The 25,315-nt window shown below is 35.9% G+C and overlaps 2 protein-coding genes across 5 annotated transcripts in view; both read left to right on the forward strand.

Moving 5' to 3' along the window:
- mast3a (microtubule associated serine/threonine kinase 3a) overlaps positions 1-11,469 on the forward strand; it is a 55,992-nt gene extending 44,523 nt beyond the window's left edge. For 2 of the 4 annotated variants that reach the window (XM_021471251.3, XM_021471249.3), the window contains 7 exons: positions 2,898-3,022; positions 3,119-3,316; positions 3,575-3,801; positions 6,028-6,150; positions 6,254-6,390; positions 6,489-6,667; positions 8,868-11,469. In XM_021471251.3, the coding sequence (XP_021326926.2) occupies positions 2,898-3,022; positions 3,119-3,316; positions 3,575-3,801; positions 6,028-6,150; positions 6,254-6,390; positions 6,489-6,667; positions 8,868-9,661 (1,783 nt within the window). In that variant the 3' untranslated portion in view covers positions 9,662-11,469. The remainder of the gene's footprint in view (positions 1-2,897; positions 3,023-3,118; positions 3,317-3,574; positions 3,802-6,027; positions 6,151-6,253; positions 6,391-6,488; positions 6,668-8,867) is intronic. The other 2 variants (XM_073925816.1, XM_021471250.3) reach the window with 1 other exon arrangement.
- Positions 11,470-19,612: 8,143 nt separating this feature from the next.
- The window catches only part of pik3r2 (phosphoinositide-3-kinase, regulatory subunit 2 (beta)), a 56,290-nt gene continuing 50,587 nt past the window's right edge, over positions 19,613-25,315 (forward strand). Inside the window, exon 1 of the mRNA XM_005163369.6 lies at positions 19,613-19,811. The gene's annotated coding sequence lies outside the window, so the exon portion shown is untranslated. The remainder of the gene's footprint in view (positions 19,812-25,315) is intronic.

The following is a 25,315-nucleotide window of genomic DNA, read 5'->3' on the forward strand; positions in this document are numbered from 1 at the left end:
AAGAGACTAAAAGAGATGTATTATGTTGTATTTTGAAGTTGTTATTTCACTACAGAGAAATTGCAGGTAGAGCTGAGTGATTAGACATGATGCTTAAAAGTGCATTAAACCTAATACTCAGCAGTCTACTTGTGTTTGTTACATCAAAATACAAACATATCCAGCAAATTTAACAATTAACACGATAAACTAACAAAATATTAGGCATACCTTATTCCTCTTCGGGGTCACACTGAATACATTTATAATCTGTATAGCCTGCATTTTTCATTCAGCTCTAAAGCATGGCAGTGAAAGTCATTGCTCAGTAACTCATCAAAAGCTTTTTAGTAATTTTGCTGCATCTCCTATTTTCAAAATAAGAGTCCCACTCGAATGATAAGCTCAATATGAACCTAAAAATAAGGGAAAAAAATGATTGTTGTTATAATTTCAAAACACAGCATGAGACATGCATATTAACGATCTTGTGTGCAAAATATCAAGCTGTTAATCTCTTAATGATTTGGCTGCTTATCAGGCCAGAATGATGATGAATGTGACCTAAAGTACATGCAAACCTTGAGGGAGTGCTGTTGAATAAACCAGGTCTTTACACCGGAATTTACATGGTAACGAGGAATTAGTTGTGTTTGAGGCTTACGGTATAGCCATTTCCTTTTACTGTACTTTAATTATTTGACTATGCCTAGGTATACCCACATTTTCTTTATAGGCACCTTAAACTACTGAGTAATATTAAGTAATTTCATGTGCTTACTATATGGATAGGGTTAGAACGCGGGTTAGGTTTTACGGTTGGTTTCTCATAATTATGCATAATAATTGTAATTACTAATATAAAAACATAGAACAAGTGTAGCCAAGGACACCTTTAATTATAGTGTTACCACATGGTGTTTGGGATGCAGCGTGTTTAGACACTGTAGTGAACAGTTTAGATTTGTAAAAAATTTACTTTAATGTGTGATATGATTAGAGACAAGAGTTGTCATAAACGGCTGCTAAGAGAATTTACTCAATTAAAATGAGCCTTAAATACCAGAAGGTTCATACATTATATGTATTACGAATTCAAAAGCAGATGGCGCTCTAGCATACTACATATTTCTGCAGTGAATAGTTGGCATGTTGTAGACATGCTCTATATGCATAGACTGCCTGTGTGAGCTTGCAAAGAAAACCATTATAATAAGTAACTATAAGTATTTAATTTTTATATATATATATATATATATATATATATATATATATATATATATATATATATATATATATATATATATATATATATATATATATAAGTAATATTTAATATGTAATATTTAAAGTATAATAAGTAACTGATTTTATTTTAAATTGAGTCTTTGAGTATGTTTACATGGACACTCATAGTCCAATTTTAGTACAATTAAGTCAATATTCTAATTATAAGTCTAGCATGTAAACAGCATTTTTTTTTACCTTAATCTGACTAAAGTTTTAATAGAACTGAACAGAAGACATGTGGAGTATTTATATTTTAGTTGCATTATTGAAGTGCAGTACAAACATTTAAACACCGCAATCAAACTATTACCGTTGTGCAGGATTTTTGATGCATTTTGCGACAGGATAGTCCATACACACACAGCTGTTTGATGCTACTTTCTGCACCTACCGAGTCAGTGAAGGGCCACAGACACCTGCATTGCGAAATGTGGAGGTTTTTTTCCCATACAGTGTGCGGTATCAAGTTCCATTAAATCTACACTCTTCCAGCATTTCATACCCTCTCATCCAGTATCTCTTTTGTCACGGGGGGCATGCATGAAATGTTTCTTAATGAAACTGAAGTGCCGAACTGCAGTTAAAGTCGACAAATTAAAAATGAAACGCCTGAAAGTACATGAAACTCCGGAGGAGATATGGATAGCGTAATGACTCAATGTCGTTAATCAAATTATGTGCTATAACATGTAAAACGGGATAATTAAAGGAACATTTAAAATACAACTCATGTAAACTCCTTAATCATGTTATTGTCTTATTCAGATTAAGGCAAATAATTCAATTACTGATGTCCATGTAAACGTAGTCAATGACTCCTATAAGAAAAAAACTGTGTGTATTTTCAGTTAAATGTTTGTTTGTTTTTTGCTTTTAAATGTCAAATAGGATAGACACTGTTCCCACTTGCAGAAGTGGTTAAATTTTATTCAGCAACATTTTGTTGCTTTTAACCTTTTAACTATCGCTGTGTTCTCTCTTTTTTTGACATGATTTGTACTGGAAATAAAATCTGTTATTCACACTTTTCACAATTCACAATTTGCTTTGGAACAAAAACATTTCTGTGTGTGATCACATTAAGTCTTGCAATCAAAAAGATTGAAAGGGATAGTTCACCAAAAGCTGAAAATTTACACATTATTTACTCTTCCTCAAGTGGTTTCAAACCTTTGAGTTTTTTTTTTCTTGTTACTATTCATTTATTAATATTACTAGTTGTTTTGAAAAATGCTGGAAAACTGTTGCCATTGACTTCCACAGAAGGAAAATCAGAAAGTCAGTGGTTACAGGTTTCCAGCATTCTTCAAAATATATTTTGTGTTCAACAGAAGAAATTCATAAAGGTTTGAAACAAGTGAAGGGTGAGGAAATTATGACACAGTTTTTATTTTTAGGTGAACTATCTCTTTAGAAAGTGAATTTAAGATGCCTCCACTTTTACTTGGATGTTCATTGAATGAAACAAAAAGCTAATTATATCCTTATTATATTATAAAAATAATAATAAAATAGCACAATTTTAAACAAGAAATAGAAATATATCCAAATGCTTTACTTGCGTGTTTGACTTACTTGGTTTTTTACTTATTCCTTTTTTGTATGTTTGTTTCTTTTTTTTCATTCAGCCCAAGTCTGAGGCCGAGAGCATCATCCAGCTCATCTCAGCCAGAGAGGGGCACTAGTCCTCTAATTTTGAACAGCACTCAGAGTCTTGAGGCCATGCCCCACTTTGCCTTCCCTGAGGATGAAGGTAGCAACTTTTTGTTACTTCTCTGTTTTAAACAAACATTGAGATAAATGAATTGCACTGATTTAAAATTATTTGAACATATTTCATTCTTTCTAGAAGGTCTCGTCTCAAACCTGAGGCGGATTCGTTTGCGCAGTAACTCTACTGGAACGAGACCTACTAACCGTCGGGATCACAAGGGTCCTCGTCGCCTCGGGCTCCAGCAGGAGACCCCTGAGAAACCACGATCACCCTTTACATGCAAAGTCCCCAAATCTGCATCCGTGTCCGGCCTTTCCCTCATCGTCACCGCAGGTAATGGGTTCATGTCGACGATCATGTGATGCCATCACATTGAAGGCAACTGAAATTCATGTGACTAAAACAATAAACAAGTAAAGCAGGTGGTCTAGAGAACAATGAACACTTCAGAAGAACAGAGAGCTTATTGACGAAGATGAAAGCGAAACATTACTTGACGTTAATAAACTTTGTGTCAGATATTTGAAACTAAATGGGGTTACTGGGGATTTTATGAGGCATTTGTTTATGTATTATTTTCTATGGTTATAGATGATATTCCCAGTGGGCTCCAGACAAGCCCCATGTCATCACATTCCCTCTCATCCAACCCTTCATCCCGGGACTCATCCCCTAACCGGGACATCTCTCTCAGCACAAGCAGTCTACGTCCTCCCGTGGTCATCCACAGCTCTGGGAGGAAGTACGGCTTTGCCCTTCGTGCCATTCGGGTCTACATGGGGGATTCGGATGTTTATACTGTGCACCACATGGTCTGGGTAGGTATTTTGGATGCAGTGGATATAATTTTGTTTTACTTTGATTAAAGGTAAAGCTGGGCGATTTTGAACGTTTTACTGGTACAAGATATGAGTATTTAAAATGTTTATACATGTAACTACTTCATAATTAAATAGATAAATATTTTTTCCTCTATTTGAGCCATGTTTAAAGTGCTGAAAAGGGTGTTTGTGCAAAATGAATGACTGAACAAATGCTAAATTTGCTAAATATTTCTTGACTTTGGCCCAATCCCAGTTCTAACTCTTAGCCTTTCCTCTTACCCCTTCCCCTTGTATAGTTTTGCTCTTATTGCCATATTATATCATTATGAAAACATGAAATATGCCTTCAGTGATTTCCTGAAGACAAATAGCAAAAAATAAAGCAACTGGAATATCTACCGCAGTCACAATCGTCAATCTCATATAAAGCAAAAGATTGCGATGACATATGATAACATGTGCTGGTGTTATAGTGCTGTCCCATTTCTTGAGGGTAATTTTTGAAACCCTTCTCTATCACACTCTCAAAAGGAAGGGGTAGGGGTACAAAAATAGAATTGGGATTGGGCCATAATGTTAACATTAGCTAAGTTGACAAAGTATAACATGAATATACAGATTTTTTTGTTTCACTGTGCTGCTTTCGCATATTTATTTTGTTACTGTGTAAAAAGTGCCATTTTTAAAAGACGCTCAACTGTCGTCCTAAAATTCTTAAAAAAAAAAAATTAAAAAAAATTTTAAATGCTTACTCATAATCCACACTTGTAATATGCTCTGAATGATGGTAATTCATAGAAAGTGTCACACATAATTAGTTAAAATTGCCTTTTTATAAATTAAAGCTTCATTATGTGCAATAAAAGTAAGGATTACAAAATAAGATTGGCTAAATAGTTAATAAACTTTAATGTTTTCTTTTTTAATTTTATAGTAAATGGCTTTTTTATAGTAAATGGCTTGGTTGGCTGCATTGATCAAAATTGATCATGATGATAATTAAGAAACAAACACCATTTATACACATTATATTTATTTTACAACACACATGGTTAACATGTTAATTGAACATAATATAGCTATACATATAATATTGTATATAGTAATATACTGTACATATATTTGAAGAGTTCAGATGCAAAAACCTAAATGCTGTCTAAAATTTTCCTCTAAAATGACCATTTTTGTCAGCCATCCTGTGTGTATGTTCAGTAATATCGCTTTTCTGGCAAAGAATATGTCCTGTTCCTATTCATTAAAGATATTCTTTAAAATATCTCAACCTAAGCAAAGGAAGTTAAGAAAAATGTCCATTTTCAATGGAAATTTCAGATGGCACTTAGAGGCACTTTTTGCATCTGAACTCTTCATTTGTCAAAATTCTGTATTCTTTTTGTTTATTCTTCATTATTATCTGTGTCTTTTTTCCATCCACCTAGTGTTATGCGCATTTTGCATATGCACATAAAAAGGATGGAAACTCCAAAATGCACATAAGTTTTAAAAATTCACATAAAAACGTAGGATAAACTTTTTATTCGATAAGAAAAAATGTGCATAAACTGCAATTAAAAACACTTTTACAAAACAAATTCCAGTATGCGAAAGGTCATGTGATTTTGTTATAAGGGATCATGTGGTGATAAAAATGTGAGTGAATGGACAAACTAGCAGGCTGAGCACACTGTAAAACATCTGAAATGTTGTTTTGGTCATTCTACAACGCCTTAATCATTCCGGTATTAATGTACTGTATGTTATTAATTACCTCCAACACTGTCAAGAGCGTCTGTGCTCTGCGTCTCACACCTTCAAACGCCACCACGTGTTCATTGCATGTCGGCATAGTCTTCTGAAATGCAAGTCATTTATTAAATCAAGGACAAAAAGTCAGACAGCTTTTCCTAACACAGCAAATTCTGTTTTTACTGTTGATATTTGGCACCAGTTAATCAAGAAGTGAGGATTTTGTTCTCTTTGACTCGTTGAATGGAAACGCTGCTTTATTTGCGTGTCTTTTATGCGATGTTCCTGTTTTGCTCATAAATTTAACTCGCATCTTTGGATGGAAACATAGCTTTAGTCCTTGTGTTGCACTGTAGAAACTTCTGTCACAAAAAAACGAATGCCCTGTATGTGTGAACATACCAGGCAGTAAAAGCTCTTTCTGATTCTTATTTCTATTGAGTTGACTGCTTTCATATGTTCCCATTTCTCCAGAGTGTTGAAGACTGCAGCCCTGCTCACGAGGCCGGACTGAGGGCTGGTGACCTCATCACTCATGTGAACGGAGAGTGTATTCAGGGTCTGGTGCACACCGATGTGGTAGAGCTTCTGCTGAAGGTGAGATTCTCATATACTACTTGAAATGAAAACCCAGCCCATACAAGTTTATTTTTTTAAAATATGCTTCATTTATTTCATTTATTTATTTATTTTTTTGTAGAGTGGTAGTAAAGTAACTCTTCAGACGACTCCTCTTGAGAACACGTCCATTAAAATTGGGCCTGCAAGAAAGACCAGCTCAAAGGGGAAGATGGCACGGCGCAGTAAAAAGAGCAAAAGGAAAGAGGGTCAAGACAGGTTAGAAAGATATTTTGTAGTATTTTTTTGTACTTTTCAGCATATTGCAGCCTAAAATCTAATTTACACTTAACCTTTACAATATATTTTTTCTCTAGCAAACGGCGTAACCTTTTGAAGAAGCTGCCCAAACACAGTCCAGGGATTCAGAACAGTCGCAGCTTCTCTGCAGGCTTTCAGCACTCACCCAATGACAGCCTGTCTGACTCTCCAACACCGAGCCTCTCTCCTGGCCCCAACACCCCCTGCAGAAGCCCAGCTCCAGACCTGTCATGTGGTAGGACTCTCTCTTTCTCTCAATAGCAGATACAGTCTTATATGATCCACAATTTATCACTTATGCCTCATAGAAAAATGGCTCATTCAAGGAAATAAATTAAATCGAAAGTAGCATGATCTTATTCTTTTTTAAAATATACTTTTTTTATTGTTTTATTTAATTGCATGGTTCACTCAAAAATATTAAATTGATATTAATGTACGCACCTTCATTAAAATTAGTAGGGCAAAATTAAGAGTGATGTGACTATTGCGGATGCATACATTGAGAGAACGATGCTGACACTATATATTGTGCAGGCCTAATTTTAATAAATGCATTAGTAAATGTGATTAGTTATTAATTAGAATCACATTTGTAAAGAACGATAAATTCAGGCTGTACTAACCTTGTTCATTATTAGTTCTTGTTAGGAAATGCATTAACTAACATGTGTGCCGCATTGTAAAGTTGTAAATAGTTGAGATTTTTTGTTGAAAATTTGGTCATAAGTACTTAAAGTATACTTGAATAAAACACTTCAACCTAAAAAATAATACATTTACTTAAAATGTAGGTTATTGGCTAATGACATAGGGAGTCAAAAACAAACACACCTGCAGCCTAAATAAAATAATCTCGTAAATAATTTCTTCTCATGATGAGAAATTAAAGTTTTATGAAGTAAAGCAACATTAAGCCACTTTAAAAAACAGATCATTTGATCATGATTATGACAGCTGTTTGAAACCTTGGTTTGACTACCTAAAACTGGAAAAAACTAATAATTGATTGTTTACATCTTGAAAAATATTTTTTAGTCTAAACACATAATTAGTTATTATTTTGGACCACTTATAAAAAAATATGAAAAATTCATAAAGAATTTTTTTTTTTGGAGTTTGACTATAAACTACAGTTTGAAATGACTTGTTTTTATTGTGGATACTCATTGATTAACAAAAGCCATTGTTTTTTTTGGTATTTTTTAATCAATGCTTTTTTCAGTCTTAATCAGTTAAACAAAATAAATTGTTGTGCCATTCATCTACAGGACTATTACAGTAATAAGGATGCTGAAAATTCAGTTTTGTATTACAGAATTAGATTTTTTCAACACTTGGCAAGCTTATTGAAGAATTAAAGCACTAAAATATAAACCATTTTTGTATTCATATGCAGTACTTATTAGGGATGCAACAATACACTTAGCTTACGGTTTAATAAATACCTCGGTCTTTTTAACACTGTTTTCGGTTCGGTTTTGATGGCTTGACACAAGTGTTTCTTTTTTTTGTTGTTGTTGTTCTATGCTAAGGCAATAGGAACAGTAAGTTAAAATAAAAACGATTTATTGCAATACTCCTTTATTTTACTTCAAAGCCAAGAAAAGTACACTAGTTCCTAATTTATTGTATAATAAAAAAAATTTACACTGAAATCTCACAGCTGCTGGTAGCCTATGTACAAACTGGGTAACACTTAAATTGAAAATAAACATACATGTGAATTTAATAAACATAAATTGACCATTTCAAACATATTTGCACTTCAGTAAACATAAATAAAGCATCTTAATTAAACTTAACACTGCTTTTGTTATTTTTATGGGACTTTCGGAACCAGACGGGTATGTTTGCTGTAAGGATTCAGCGAGGGATTGTTGTTGTTTGGAGGACTTTATTACCTTCTCTGCTATTCTCCCTTCAGACAGTGATATTGTGGAGTGATGGCGCTGCAGATGTGCAGTCATGTTGGAAGTGTTTCTTTTCGAGTAGGCTATACGTGTAACAGAAATGTCCCCACACGGCGGATTTGAAAGACACCGACGCTTTCACGTACTGTTACATCACTTCCCCGCCGCTCGCTATGTTAAAGTGTGGAATGATGGTCAAGCGCCCCCAAACTTTAGAGCATAGTGATTTAATATTCACTCATGGAGTGGAGTTTCCTCATCTCAGCTGGTAGACTTACAGGCACACACAAACAGTCAATTTGGAGAGAAATAAAACACACAAATTATTCAAAAGTAAAACTGAAAAAAACCACAATTCACAAACACGTATTGAACCATGGATGTCATACCGAACAGTTCTATATTATATAGAGAATTGTGGCATCCCTAGTACTTATTAATAAATACAAAATAATAGTAATAAAAAACTTTTATCAACATATTCATAAATGATTGGCTAACACTGTTGCGGTCTCTCCACAGACTCAAACTCCCCACAGAGCTCCTCACCCTGCTCCAGCTCCCCAAACTCACCCATCCCTCAAAGCCGACCGAGTTCCCTTCACGTTTTGGGATCCAAGATCGGCCTGCGTTACAGCAAAGCAGGCCGCTGCAAATCCAGCAACAGCATTCCTCCGTCTCCCCTGGCCTGCAACCCCTCCTCACAGCCTCTCTCCCCTCAGTGTTCTCCATCCTCCCTCACTGGGCCTCCCAAAGGCCACCACTCCTTTCACAACAAGATGATGTCTCCTCCGACCATCGTGAGACAAACTGTGTGTCCCCGCAGCGCAGAATCGCCCCGGTCGCCGCTCCTCAACAGAGTTCAGTCATCAGAAAGGCTCTCCAGTGCTCAATATGGAGACAAAAGGTCTTTTTCTTCTCCAAGACACACCGTGGAGTTTCCTCAAAGTGAAGCCGATGAGTTTGAGTCTCAATCTCCTGACATCGCCTCGGGTTTCGTGTGCGTCGGCGATCATGCCAGACAAGGGTTATACATGTCCGGTCAGCGAGTGAGGGAATCCAGCGGTTTGGTTATGAGGAAACTGAACTTGTGCGAGAGACGGGATTCGTTTAAAAAACAAGAGGCCGTTCAGGAGGTCAGCTTCGATGACTCTGATGATAAAGAGCTCACAACGTCTACGCCAACTCATTCACGCTTCAAAGTGTCTTGGGTCAGCGAAACGCAGGATGAAGGAGACTCCGAGACTTCAGGGAGAAAGACGGATGAGGTTGGATCCAAGCGACAAGAACAAAAGAAACACAAGGATGAGTGTTAGTTTATGTCCTGAAAACTGTGAGACTGTGCGGGTGCTTCCATGATCAGAAATTACAAATCGGAAGTCTTTTAGGATCATTTCTTCATAGATTAGAAGTCGTTCACCTGAGAAATGTCTTTTTTTTGTGGAGTGTTCGCCCAGAAAGGAAAGTTCAGACATCATTTACTCATCCTTTTGTCATTCCAAAGCTACTTTGATTTTGTGTTGCTCTGGTTTAATGTGGTTTTGGACACCATTGACTTGAAACAAAGCCTCACTGGTGTTTGTGTTTCATTTAAAGACATTCATACAGTGATTGGTTACTTAAAGTGAGTTGGCTTCACTTAAAAAGACGGTAAACCTGTTGTACTTTTAAACTAGTTAAGTTGGCTTAATTTTTAGTATTCACATTTACTTAATAATTATAAGGCAATGGGTTTGCTCACTTTTTAAAATAAGGTCATTCACGCTTTACAATAATGTTCCATTAATGTATTTATTAACAGGAACAAATAATAAACAAAATCTGTACAGCATTTATTAATCCTAGTTCAGAACTTACTAAAACCCACATTTATATCTACTAACATTAGTTAATGAACTGTAAAGTAACATGAACTTACAATAAACAACTGTATTTCCATTAGCAAATATAAATAAACTGTAATAAATGTACTGTACATGGGTGATTCATGTTAGTAAATACATAAACGTGCATTAACTAATGGAACATGATTGTAAAATGAGACCATAAATATCCACTAATTGCTTTTTACAGTGTACATGTTTGAAGTGACATCATGATGAGCTCATGATGACATCATTTATAAGAAATGTAGGTGGACGATCACTTTAAAAATCTGTTTTATCGTCAGGTAACGTTTGTAGATTTTGAAAGATTTTATTTATTACGTTGGTTTTATACGAGACCGATATAGAAAGGTCATGCAGTAGGATCGCTTTTTGAGACTTTGCACACGTGTGGTCCTGCTGAGGTTCATTCATTCATTCATTCATTCTATTCTCTCAGAAATATCGTCATATACAGTCTAATGCAATTTAGTTTGTTGCTTCAGATTTCATTATGCAGTTAATGTTGTGTTCAGTCCGTCATACCCACTAATATTCCAGCACCTAAATGATTTGCAAGCCATTCAGCCAGTTTTGGCACTGTGGTGTATCATGTTTACCTTTTACTCTGTTTATGGGAAGAACAAGAAGACTTAGGAATGCGGATCTGGTATATGTTGTAGCAGAGTTGTGCAACATTTGACCTATGTAACCTTTGACAAATGGTGGTTTTTCTGTCTTTCAGTGTTTTGGTGGTGTAGCTTAGTGTCTCTCGAATTCACACTGCAGCCTTATGGTTGTGGTTTTGTGACTACCCGATATAAACACCATCGTTATAATCCGCACAATAGCCTTCTGCAGTGTTGCTTGTTTGGTTACACAGATATGATTCGGTTACGTGTAACGTGAGCTTTCTATGTAATGGTTTGCTTAAGGAGGTTCGTTCATTAAAACAAAAGAGACATCCAGAAACTAGAGATAGAGAAAGTTGTGAGTTATATCTTGCACTCCCAGTCTAACTTGTTTGTCTCTATTTTCGTAAGTGCAACACTATTTTCTCGAGTTCACATACTACCTTCATGTTCTTCTGTATGGTACTGTTGTTTTTTTTTTTTTTTTTTTTTAAAGTTGTGTGTGGTTTACACAGCCAGATTTAAAGGACTCCAGAAGATCCTACACTCTCAGCTAAATCCACTCGCACTCAACTGTATTTGTAAAGTTTGGACTTAACAGTGATTAAATGTGTACATACTTGCTAATGATCGTATTTCAGTGGTGTCAGTTCTTTTCCTGTTATGACTGTGAATGTTTTTCGTGCTTGTGACTGTTGCAAGCTTAAAGGGATAGTTCACTCAAAAATGACTTAAACTTAGTGTTTTTAGGAAACATGGTTATCAACAAGCATAATTCCTCAACATAGACTTCAGTCTTGGTTGATATCAATATGTAACAAAATAAAAAATGACAAATTATATATATGTACACACAGGCATATATATGAACTAATACAGTGCTCAGCATTGAGTTCATCCCATTTTGAAAATTAATATTTGTATCCATTTCTCAGTGAATATAGGCAATGGATTTTAAACAAAACAGACTTATTAAACGAATATTTTTATTAAAATAATATTTTAGTCACCAAACATATTTAGAAACTGAAACATAATACTATTAAATTGAAGCAAATTATTGCAAAACAATTACAACCTAAAAAATTTCAACTAAAATTTTACATTTTTTTTTGTTTCTCTTGTTTTTTCCTCTTTTTAAAATTTGCATTTAATATTTTTCTAAAACATAAATTTGGGTGTGCTAGTTTTTGGACCGTTATCATAAGTTATTTTGTTAAAAAAACTCCAAATTTGGCTTCAGTATTGACTAATCTAATGTACTGTATATGGACTGATATAATATTGTATAGCTTCCTACTTAAAATCTAAATTTAAAAGATAGATTTGTGAGGGGTGTACGTGTGTGTGTGTGTGTGTGTGTGTGTGTGTGTGTGTGTGTGTGTGTGTGTGTGTGTGTGTGTGTGTGTGTGTGTGTGTGTGTATACAAGGTTTGAAGTCAAAATTATTAGAATTAAATTTTTTTTTTTTTTTTATATTTCTCAAATTATGTTTAACAGGGCAAAGAAATTTCACAGTATGTCTAATATTATTTTATTTATTTGTTTTATTTTGGGTAGAACTAAACCGGTTATTGATTTTTTTTAAACACCATTTTAAGGACAAAATTATTAGCCCCTTGCCTAATTACCCTAACCTGCCTAGTTAACCTAATTAAGCCTTTAAATGTTACTTTAAGCTGTATAGAAGTGTCTTGAAAAATATCTAGTCAAATATTATTTACTGTCATCTTAGCAAAGATGAAATAAATCAGTTATTAGAAATAAGTTATTAAAACTGTTATGTTTAGAAATGTGCTGAAAAAAATCTCCGTTAAACAGAAATTGGGGACAAAAATAAACGGGGCTAATAATTCAGGGGGGCTAATAATTCTGACTTCAACTGTATATACCAAAATCTGTAAGGATATAAGTATAAAAGGAAAAAGCTATATACAAAATGTCAGAGAAGTACATAAATGAAAAAAAGTGTCTAATAAAGTTATTGTTAAACACATCAAACAGAAAAAAATTGTTGTCACCTCTATTTAAAAGACTTAATAATTTATCCTACATCTCCTACAGTTTTAATAATGGAAATCAAATTATCATGAATGTGGTTCCTGTGAAGAATTTTAGAAATCGTTGCTCTGTTAAGACAGTAAATTGCTCTAGTCTAGAGATGCCTAAACTAGTGACACCCTTGTTAACCTTTGATTTCGCCCACCATCCAGTCTAAGAAGAGAGGTAGTTTTTTTTTTGGAAGTTTGTTTTATTATTGAGCTTCAAAACGGCAAACTGAAATTAAATGTTTAACCCAAATGTTGTAAATGAATCAGATTTAAAAAAATAAAAATAAAATACACTGATAAAAGTAAATAAAAGTCACTGATGGATAGAAGACAATGCAGAAGACATCAGCAGAGGCAAGCGCAGCTTTACTAGTGTATTTATCATTGATCTTCATTGTGTTAAAAAAGAAATGTTTTTATTGTATAAAGTTCATCATGAAATGTATCAAAAATTCCATTGTATTATTTATTATGATTATTATATATATTAATAATGTTAAATACATTTCGCAATTACCCATGGCAACTTTAATGTAATAACTAATGTTCCTAATGCCCCAGTAAAGTGAAGGGGACACTGTACTGCAGTGGGTGCTGTCTTTCGAATGAGATGTTAAAGCAAGTCCTGACTCTCTGTGGTCATTAAACATCCCATGCCATTTCTCGTAAATAGTAGGGGTGTATCCTCGGTGGCTCAAATTCCATCTCAGCCCTTAACCGTCTTGGCCTCCCAATCATCCCCATACACCGAATTGGCTCTATCACTCTCTCCACTCCCCCTGTGGCTGGTGTGTGGTGAGCGCACTGGTGCCGTTGTCCTGTGGCTGCCGTCGCATCATCCAAGTGGATGCTGCACACTGGTGGTGGTGAGGAGAGACCCCCCTCATGATTGTGAAGCGCTTTTGGTGTATGGCCATATACGATAAATGCGATGTATGAAAAAACATTACAGTACATAATAAACTCTCAAAAAAATTATTTTGTTGTTTAACCTACTTCTTGAGATTTTTTGGGACGACTTAATTGTTTTGTTTAATCCACTTAATCGATTTGTGTTGAAACAACCTGAATAAATTGTGTGGAAACCTACATTATTTACCGTGCAGTTTGGTATATTTACCTTCAGCCATGACCCTCAACGATGGGAAGGTGGTTGGGGTGAATGCCTTTGACGAAACGATCATTTCGAATTTAACATAAAATTTTGTTTGTTTGTTTATCGCTGAGATACAAAAAAAAAAAAAAAAACATTCCATTAAGTGTTGTAAATGAATCAGACTTCTTAAATAAATACTGTCACTTGACAGATAGAGGTGGAGGTAAACAATAAAGGTAAAGGCAGCAGCAGCTCGACTAGTGTATTTAGCATTGAGCTTTGTTGTGTTATAAATGGGATTGTTGATGTTTTTACTGTAATAACTTCATTACAATATCTTAAAAATAATGCTGCATTAGTTAATATGATCTAAAGTAACGTTTTCTAGTTATTGGTCAACATTACACAATAAATTAGGAAATGACCCATGGCTTGGCCCACACTGAATCTGTGCGCACAGAAATCCGCAGATTTTAAGCCCATCATTGAGTCTATTTACTTACTTGTTTGATTTAATATTTATTCAGTTTTTTAATTAATTTCAGTAATATTATGGACTAATATGAAAGTGTTCATATGATTTATTACAACACAGTTTGTAAAGTGAAATGTTCTGTCTTTTAGTAGATATATTATATAGGCGACTTGCTTTGTTTACCAAACAAGTGGATCTAATTAGATTTGCATTGTCAACATTAAAAGTTAAAAATGTATTATTTTTTTGGTTCAAATATTAAGTTTTTAGTTATGATAACACTCAGTGATGATACTTTTTTTACATAATTCTGTGCAGAAATAGCAAAAATCTGCAGATTGTCTCTGGCCCTATCCAAGGCAAATTTAGTATATACAGTATTTTGGTATATATTCGACCCACAGCCCTTAATCAAGTTTTCTTTCGGCCCTTTAAAGTAAAGTTTTTCCACCTCTAGTCTATACAATAGTATAACATTTGCTGAATTGACAGGAAATTAGGAGGGAATCAGGAACTGATGATTATTTGCAGCTGTTTATCCTGAGAAAAAAGTTTTTGATTCAAAGTCAGGGTTAATGGAGAATTTTTCATATCCTTTAACATGGTCCAAACCTTTTCAAGTTTCTTTTCTTTTACTAAACCGAAAAGAAGATATTTTGAAGAATGTTGGAAACCAGTCGACATTGACCACTGTAGTATTTCCCCCCTGCAATATTTTCCCCCTACTGATCAGTTTCCAACATTGTTTAAAATATATTTTCAGAACGAAGAAAAACTCACTATGAAATGACTTAAAGGTGAGTAAATGTGATACATTTTTGCGTGAACTATTCCTTCAAATGCTTTAAATGAAGTCTTTCATGCTTTATTCAAGGACTGGTTATTCAACAAAACTGTAAAAACTGTAATATCTATAAAACTTTATTTTAATAATAATAATTTCTTACATTTTTAAAGAGCTTTTTTGGACAATCAAAGTGCTTTACACATTGAGGGGTGGGGGGGGTCTCCTCATCCACCACCAGTGTGCAGCATCCACCTGGATGACACGACGGCAGCCATATTTCGCCAGACCACACACCAGCTGATTGGTGGAGAGGAGACAGAATGATGAAGCCAATTATGAAATGGGGACGGTTAGGAGGTCATGATCCGCTTGTTAAGAGTGACATCACGCGAAGCGGCTTCCGGGTCCAAGCGCTCTATTCAACTGAATGGCGAGACTCATGAAATGGTAATAATAAACGTTCACAAAGCGATTTAAGGCTTTCGAAAATCACTATCGCAGTATATATGTCCATGCCTAATATCCGATGACCAGAAAGTGATTATTTTTTATAAATTGTTAAAATTGTTTGGTATTTGTTATGCAGCAAGCCCAGAGGTTGTTGTGTACACTATGATTTTATATAAAATTTACTTTAATGTGTGATAGGAATAAAACGTGATCATAAACGAATGATCTCTTCACTCAAATGAATGGCGGCTTGGACCTGTAAACAGTATACATGCGTCACAAACACGTCACCACTTAACAAGCGGATAGACAGAGGCCAGTGGGCAAATTTGGCCATGATGCCTGAGGGCCTACTCACACTATGCTATCAATTCAATTCAATTCAGCTTTATTTGTATAGCGCTTTTACAATGTAGATTGTGTCAAAGCAGCTTCACATAAATGGTCATAGTAACTGGAACAGTGTGGTTCAGGTGTTAGTGTTTAAGTTCAGTTCAGTTTAGCTCAGTTCAGTGTGATTTAATCATTACTGAGAGTTCAAACACTGAAGAGCCAATTCATCGATGCGTAGCTCTACCAATCCTGAACCATGCGAGGCAGTGGCGACAGCGGAGAGGGAAAAAAAACTTCACCTGATGGGAGTGAAGAAAAAAAACCTTGAGAGAACCAGAGTCAGTTGGGCACGACCATTTTAATTTCTCCGCTATTCCGTTTCCAAGATCGTTTGAGAAGTGTGAGTGCGCTGAATCGGTCTCAGTCACGGTTTACTTGGCCGGCCCTGGCCCCGTTGGAAGAGGTGTGCCTAAAGCGCGGTTCACTTGGGCTTTGGCATGGTACGCTTGTGTGTGAGTGCAAAACATGCCTTAGTACGAAACTGAAAGTGAGACGTGACTGTGTGATACACATTTAATAATCATTCTTACTGTTCAATGAACGCAAACTGTCGTAGTTTATTAAAGACGCAAACCCCTCACTGCACGACAGCTCCGCCTTCAGCAAACCTCCTAATTCCTGCAGCACCAGGACTTTATGATTGTTTATAAGCGTTAAAAAGCAATTACTGAACAGCGCATCATCGATGACGTAAGCGTCCACTGGCCCGAAAGTAATGTGATTGCAGGTCGTCAGGGGAGATGGGAGGGGGGGACAAGCATGCTTTGGCCGGTTCAAGGCAACTGTACATGGTGTGAGTACGCCCTGAGTTAAACATTACTCTTTTTTTTCTAAGCATTTTTAATGACCACAGAGAGTCAGGACCTCGGTTTAATGTCTCATCCGTAAGATGGAGCCCACTGAGCAATATAAGCCGCGTTTCCACTATCGCGCCTAAAGCGAGCGAGCCAGGGCGAGCCAAGGCCAGTGGCGTTTCCACTGTCACTTCCGGGGCCTAATCGGGCCAAAGCGGGGCTTTCTCGGGGCCAACGGCCAGCCTTTTTCGGCCCGCCGAATACCTTGGGCCAAGGAGGGCCAGCCGGGGCTTCGGGGCGGAGTGAAAGGAGAGGCGGGCACATTTTTCCGATCGCACTCGGGTACATGCGCCAAACAAATAAATAAATAAGGGAAAGAAAACATCTGGAACAAATTATAGGCTGGGGTCTTTTTTTGCATATGATCGCCCTTAAGTTTCTCTTTTAAATGTAAGGCTGTTGCATAAAATGATCTTTCTTTGCTGCATCTTTGATGTTTCAATAACGCATAATAATCTTTACACCATATTAAAGACACAGCAGACAGTAGTTTTCAAGAGGTTTTGTCAAGTTTAATAAGTGTGTTTTTGCGCGTTTAGATGCCTGTGTATGTGTGTGAGACCGAAAAAAGCGCTCCATTCATAGCTCTGTTGATGCCGCGAGCGGCTTTTTTCTTTTCTTTTTATTGTTTTAATTTATTTTGGAGATAATACACTATATGAATACAACAGTAGGACAAATAAACTTTACAAATTTCATGCCCACTTTTGTAGGCTCAAAACAATAGTGTCATATCTAGATAAAATAGCCCTATATTGAAATAATTTAAAGAATTACAAATATTAGATAGGCCTATAATAAAATCACATTAAATAAATAAACCAATATAAAACTAACAAAAGCTATAGCTATAACAATTAGGTACTATATCAAACTGTTTCAAATTTATATTAAACTTTCATTTTTCAAAAGCCTCTTTGAAAAAAAGATTTTAGATATTTTCTAAAAAAACAAAAATAAATAAACACCGGAAAATGTTTTAAATATTATTTATAAAGTATTTGGATACGATGAAATTAATCAAATCATGCAAACTGAGCATTTTCGGGGTGAGTGAACGCAGAAACTAGGCGACCTTTTTTTCTGTCTGCAGCCGCGCAGCACTTTTTTGACGGGGAAAACTGCAAGTTCAAAATGTGTTCTGTGTCCTCAAACAAGTGTGTGTGTTTTTATATGACGTTGTAAAATTAAAAAAGGACATTTTAAATACATAAAGAGCATTAATAGTGCATAGCTGCTGAGCGCAACGAAATATAGGCTATATTTTATTACGTGCTGCTCTTATGTGCTGAAACACTGAACACTTTCCTTTACTTAAGATATAATAAGCAACATCTTTAAATAAAGGGAATCACCTATTAAGTGTCATAAAGCCTATAGGGGGAAAAAATCATGTTTCAGTTCTCTCCGGAGCATTTGGGATGAATGTTGGACAGATTCTGTCTAGAGGATGTTATAAAAAAACATTTTATATCGAGTTATTAACGGAGAATTTTATATATGTGATGTTATATTATGGATGTGTGCGCTCCCTGCGCTCCGGGTCCCTCCGTTGGTGGCAAGACCACTGGATTTCGATGCCAGTCGGTCGGCGAGTAAATGAATATGATGAATGAAAACACACAGGCATGTGCGTATAGACATGCGTTGTACTGCTGTACAGTAACGTGTCATTTGTTTGTTTTGGTTGTCCTAATTTTCATAATTTTGTGATGATGTGATGGTGTGCTTTATCTGCATGATTCTCGCTGAAGTGGGCGGTTTGAGTGACGTTCGATTCGGGGGATGTTCTGGGGGCGGGGTTTACGTGACGCGCTGCGAGCTACTAGCCCCACAGTAGAAACGCGACATGATTTCGGCCTCACTGCTCAACCTCCCGGGCGATTGGCCCGGCCTGGCCCGATATAAGCCCTGGCTCGCACTGGCCTGATAGTGGAAATGCGGCTATAGAGTCCCTATCAATCTACTGGGGCTTTAGGACCCACACAGACTGCAGGTTGAGCTCCCCCTGCTGGCCTGACTAACACCACTTCCAACATCAACCTAGTTTCCCCATGTGGTTTCCCAGGTAGTCAGGTGCTTAGCTTCAGTGGGCGGTCATATGAGAGTTGCAGAGAGCTAGCTGTTGGCTAAATTACACAAGAGCTTTAGCATTTTAACTTATCAGATTTTAAAACATGAATGTTTTTGTGAACACCATGAACTGATTTTGTTCTGTTTTTTATTAGTTCAAATGAATATTTATCTTTTAAATATATCAATAATACATAAAAGCCTGTTGACCCACATTGAAGATTTGAATAAATTTTAGATATTTAGTTACATGTATTTAGCAGTGGTTTTTATGCATGCTGTTGGAAAAAAAAGAAAAGCCCTAGTACTATCAGTACCTACCTAGTACTAGTTTAGTGTCCTTTTGGAAGAAAAGCAAAAGTTTTCTTGCTTTTCTTTCTTTTTTCTCTTCTTTTTTTTGTGATTACTTGTAGGTCTGCATTTTTATGAACGGGTTTGTTACAGTGCCTCGTCTAACCACAGCGGGATGGCGCAATTGGGACTGCAAGAACAGGACTTCGTGCGAGATTTGCTCTTTCGGGCGTTTTCGGCTCATTCCGCTATTTTCCGTCCCGCTTTCACTAGTTCTCACGCAGTCCTGCTCGCTCGCTTCGTGCTGTGCTGGAAAATGGCAGTTCGGCAAGTTGAAAAGATTCGCACGGAATGAAAAGGAAAAAGAAATCAAGCCTGTTAACTGCCGACGGTGTAGATGGCTGCTAAAACCGAGACCAGCAGACTGCTAAGATCGCACATTTAATCAGCACGTACTCGCGAAAGAAAACCGTCAAAGCCTTTGCAACGACTTGCCACGGGTAAGTTTTCCCAAGTTTTGCACATTGCGTTACTGTACTCTAGCAAGCTGGAAGGCTAGCTAGCAGTGTACAAAAGAAGGAAATGGTGGAAAAGGGACGATGTGTGTCGATTTTACGTATAACACGCGGACTTGTATGCTTCTAAAGCCATTGTTATGTTTCTGTGGAAGATTTCGGAAAAGCCGTTTGCCATTTTTTTCGAGTTTAACGGACGACAGAGTCAAATGTGCAGAGCTGAAATGCGTTGGTTTGTGTGATGTACGAGCACGTTCGGCTTTAAAAGCCTGCAAGATTTCCGGCGCGTGATAATGGCTGAGCTCGAGTATTTCTCTAATTATTTATGATACAAACTTAACTTTTTACTACATTTAGACGGTTCTTGTTTTTAAGGGTTTGGTTCTGTCATTGCTTATGTTCGCTGTATATGTTTCACATTATCAGTTCAGTTTTTGTGATGGTGGATGTGTTAATTATATACATGCATATATTTTTAATATATAACGTTAGCATTTTCACTGTCTCGGAGCGAGTTTCTTTCTCGATTGTGCTTCGAGTGGAAGTGACTGGAAAAACTCGGAGTGGAGCAGGAGTGAGGATCGAAGGCTAGCTCACTTCATTCCACTGACTTCACTTTTATGTAGATTCAAGCTGAAGCATTTTTACAAGATGTTTTTGTTGTTTTTAGCGACTATATTTACACAGATTAAATGCGTATTATAGATAGTAATTTGTACTATATTTTTTCTTTTCAGTACGAGTAATAGACAGGAGCTGAGTGATAAGACATGATGCACTTAAATGTGCGTTAAACATACTCAGCAGTCTACTTTTTTTTTTTTTTTGCCTCATTACAAATATATATGACAAATGTCACGGTGAACACGATAAGTTGACAAAAGATGCAATTAAACATTCCTTATAAATCTTCAGTGTGGCTCTGAATACATTTATAATCTGTATATCCTGCATTTTGATTCCTGACGCTTATGTGAATTGATGGCTGTTAGAGTCATTATTGTCTTTATAGGGCACCTTTTAAGTTTGTAAAACTTTAAATGCATGAATTTGGCATGTTGCTAATAAGAAACTACTTGGATGGAAGTACTTAGTTTATTTGCTTTTGAGAATTGCTCATTCACATCACCCCTTATGAATATTAACAAATGTTTGTATATTCAGATGGTAATAATCAGCATGGCAAAAATTCAGATTTTATTAAAGCCATGGTTTATTAATTTTATGGTGAAAGATGTATATATTTCATTTAGGGCTGAGCGATATTGCAAAAATGTAATCTCTATAGTTATTTTTCCATATTCAACTATAACGATATATATTTTGATAAAAGTTGTTAATGCTTCCAGATTTAAAAGAGTATCCCAACTAGGTATGGGACGATAACTGTTTCCAAGGTATACCATGGTTTGGAAAAGTCAGGGTTTTAAAACCGACAAAATTATCTGCTATACCGTTCCTAATGCCGAGTTCAGATTGCATGATTTTAGCCCTGATTTTGACTTGTTTTGAGAAATTACAGACAAATGCCTGAAATCACAGGCAAATCAGTGCTCGTTTGCGTGAGTGACAGTCACACAGTATGAACTATCAAACTATGATAGAATCGCAGATGAGTCGCTGATGCCCGAGAGATATTTGGCAGGCCTCGTTACGCGCTGAATTACATTTTTCTGTGTTTGCGGAAAAGCATGTGAGTCAGCTGGCCCAATATGAAAGGGGCAAAGCAGGATTCTCCCGATGACCACCGGCGCAATACTGTTCTTTATTATAACCCGCATCAGTTTAAACTCAGTAAAGGCTAAACCGGGTCAAAAAAGAAAAAAGTTTTCTAACGTTACCCCATAAAAGGTTTTTTTCCCTCATTATATAGTTAATAACACAATATATATTATGTGTTTTTGGTTGTGAGATGTAGTTTGGACAAAGTTGGCGGCGATTTTCCTTTTGTAAAATCATGCAATGTGAAACTCCCTGTCGCAGATCCATCTTGCAGTGTAAACAAAGCAGCAACGAAATGCTATTGCCCATATAGTCATGCAGTGTGAAAACATCTGTGACACGACTACTTTGAAAATCATGCAGTCTGAACTCGACATAAGGTATATGTAAGAATTTTTTATTTACATTTTTTTAGGTACCTTTAGTTTTCTAGGACAACAGTGTCTCCAGCAGAAAATATATCTAAAGATGTCGTTTTAAATTGTAATGAAATCTGTTTTTTTTTTTTTAAACAAATGAAGACAGCAGAAGTCAAAGATTCATTAGAATTATTCAGCCTGATATGTTTACTGCTTCAAATTAAAAAAGGTTTCCAAAAATAAAATATATTGTGTTCAGAGAGGAAAAAAGTTGTTGTTTAAAAAGAGCATATATTAGAGCAGTAATCACAATACCGTGAAACCGGGATATTTTATCAAAGGTTACCATACAGTCAGATTCTTATACCGGCCCATGCCTAATCCCAACAATGACTGACACCACAAAAATTAGAGGTTCCATTAAGTGGCACGACATTTTTGGCTCTTAGTTCAATATAGTCAGGGCTCGAAATTAACTTTCTTACTTGGTAGCACAGGTGCTCCCAACCTGAAATATTTAGGAGCACCAGAAAAAATTTAGGAGCATCAGAAAAAATTTAGGAGCACCCACCAAAAATGAAATGAATGATATATTTGACAAGTTGTATATTAAGGGATTTATTGTATTTGAAAACGGCATCAATTGGGACTAACAAAACCCAGAAACAACTATCCAACTAATGCTGTGATGACTTAATATTTGTGCAATAATTCCAAAATGAATGTGGAATAATTATAAAATATTAATGATGACGATGATGACAATAATACTAATAATGAATTATATTTCTCATCATCATGCTGCCTTGAATGTGCTTTAATGTAAGTTATCTGCTATATAAAGTCCTACTGTTACTTTGTAATAAATTGATGGTTTGCATCAAACACAAATGAAGCATTGCAGTAAGAAATATTTATTTTATACTATTGTTTTTATATGCATGTCAATTTAATAAATAATATTTCTGCTACAAAACAAACAGAATAATATAATAAATCATTCAATTCAATGATGAAAGCTGCAAAGCAGTCATCAGTAATTAAATAGAAAAATAATATACACCTCAAGAAAGAACAGACAAAAGAAAAGAAGAAAAGTCTCACTTTTAAAAGTTTTGGTTTTGGTTCGTGTTGTTTTAATGCTCAGCCTCGTTACGCGCTGAATAACATTTTTCTGTGTTTGCGGAAAAGCATGCGAGTCAGCCGGCCCAATATGAGGGGGCAGAGCAGGATTCTCCCGATGACCATCGGTTGCAATACTGTGCTTTGTTATAACCCGCATCAGTTTAAACTCAGTAAAGGCAAGCTCGCTTCTTTAGTGATGGTGTTTTAGCGGACATTTGCGCTGTTGCAGTCTGACCTCACGAGGAAACGTATGAAAAAGTTACGAATTGCCGTGAGGTTGTGTTGGCTGAACACCCAGTGCATGCATCGCATCGAGATTCAGTTTGCTTTTCACTCTTCAGCCGTTTGCATTCCCCGCGGTCACAAAAGCTCCCTCCCTGTCATCTGACAGCGGAAAGTCTTGAGTGATTGACAGCTAACAGGAACCAATATAGCGGCAAGGAAGACCGATTTTACCTTGTTTTTAGAAAAAATAAAACAAAACAGGTCGCACTACAACCATTATATGTAGTCGCATGAATGCTCCCAATATATATTATGAGGTCGCATAGCTTAAATTTCGGGCGCATATGCGACCAAAATGGTCGCAATTTTGAGCCCCGAGTAAAAAAAGTCCAAAGCTTATTGTTATTTACATAAATTTTATCGCGATTCGATATAATAATGTTTATCGACCAGCCTTAATTTCATCTGTTTGACGTCTAAAGTGGAAAAAGTCAACTTGAAAGCAACAGACCTCTCTCTGTTGACCTTTTGAGGATTTACCTAATTATTTAGTTTCGTTTTAAACAACACACAGACAGTCATTCTGAACAAAATAATTTGTATACATTTTGGTAGGTTAATTTTTACATGCATTACTAAAATCCTGCCCTGCATTTTCATTTTTTATAATTTGCTGCACTTGGATAGTTCACTCAAAAATGAAAGATTACTCCTTGCTTACCCACCCAAATATGATTCCAAACCTTTATGAAATTCTTTATTCTGTTTAACACAAATGGAGAGATATTTTGACTAATCTTGGAAACCTGCATGCATCGAATAGTAAGACAAATAATATCTTTTTAAAAAGTAATACATCTGAAAAATACAGAAAATATCTTTTAAGTTCAACAGAAGAAAGAAACTTTTGGAACAAGTAAAGGATGAGTAAATTGTGGCATAATTTTTTTTCTTTTTAAAAATTATTTTTTAGGGATTTTTTACCTTTATTGGTGTAAAACAGTCGAGATTTTATAGAAAGGAAAGTGTGAGGAGCAGAGATAGGGGAAGGATTGGCACAGGACTTTGAGCTGGGAAACGAACTCGATTTGCTGAGAGCACCTCTGTGCTATGAGTCGATGCACTAACCTCTTGGCTATTAGCACGGACAAAATATTCCTTTAAATGCAAGTCATAACATTGAGAAAAATTCTGTTGTGTCATATTTTTTTAGCTTTAGGTTGTAACCTAATGTTATTAAGATTTCTACAACAAGGAACTTAAAGTAATGTTAAAACTAAAATTATCAGTACATATGAAATCAGAAAAGTAGCCCTGCCCCCAAACTAACAGCATTGGTTGAGCTTGTGTTGGACTGGTCAAGATGCTCAAACAAACAGAGCAATGTTTTGAAAGCACCATAGTGTTTACACTTTATGGGAATAAGCATGCAAAGGGCTTGCTTATAGTTGAATGCACATTTTCATGAGAACACATTTCAAGCTAAAGAAATTTATACACTTGATCTTTAATTAGCAACATCGTCCTTAAATGAACCATGCCATGTATCCAGAGGGTATTTTCTGTATGCCGTTCCTTTAGTCCTTCACGCTTCATGCTTAAATAGAACATATTGTTTAGAGATCACTGTCTGTCACCAGACTCATGGGAATTAGTCAAGGCATTTCAGCCAAAGAAATAAAAATAAATAAATGACAGAGAAAATTTAGTGCATAAGCTTTGTCATCATTTTCATGCTTAGCAAGCATTTACAAAAGTACCAATTTCTTAATTCTTAAGTGTCCAATGCATAGATAAAACTCCTACCTTGGTAGACTGAGGCAGAAGACATGCACAGAATCATACTGAACTGAATCCAGTCCTCTGCTGTTTAAAAGATCCAAACAGTTTGTCATAATCCTGATCCTATAGATATTTGACTTTGCATTGCTTGTTAAACATTTACAACATCACACAAAAGCATCAATATATTCCTATTATAGCTACAAAAAAGTGCATTGTAGTAAAAAAGTCTAGTTTAAAGGTTTGGGGTTTGATCACTGCCTAGATACATTTTCT

This window comes from Danio rerio, chromosome 2 (assembly GCF_049306965.1).
Source record: "Danio rerio strain Tuebingen ecotype United States chromosome 2, GRCz12tu, whole genome shotgun sequence".
In the NCBI taxonomy this organism is placed as follows: Eukaryota; Metazoa; Chordata; class Actinopteri; order Cypriniformes; family Danionidae; genus Danio; species Danio rerio.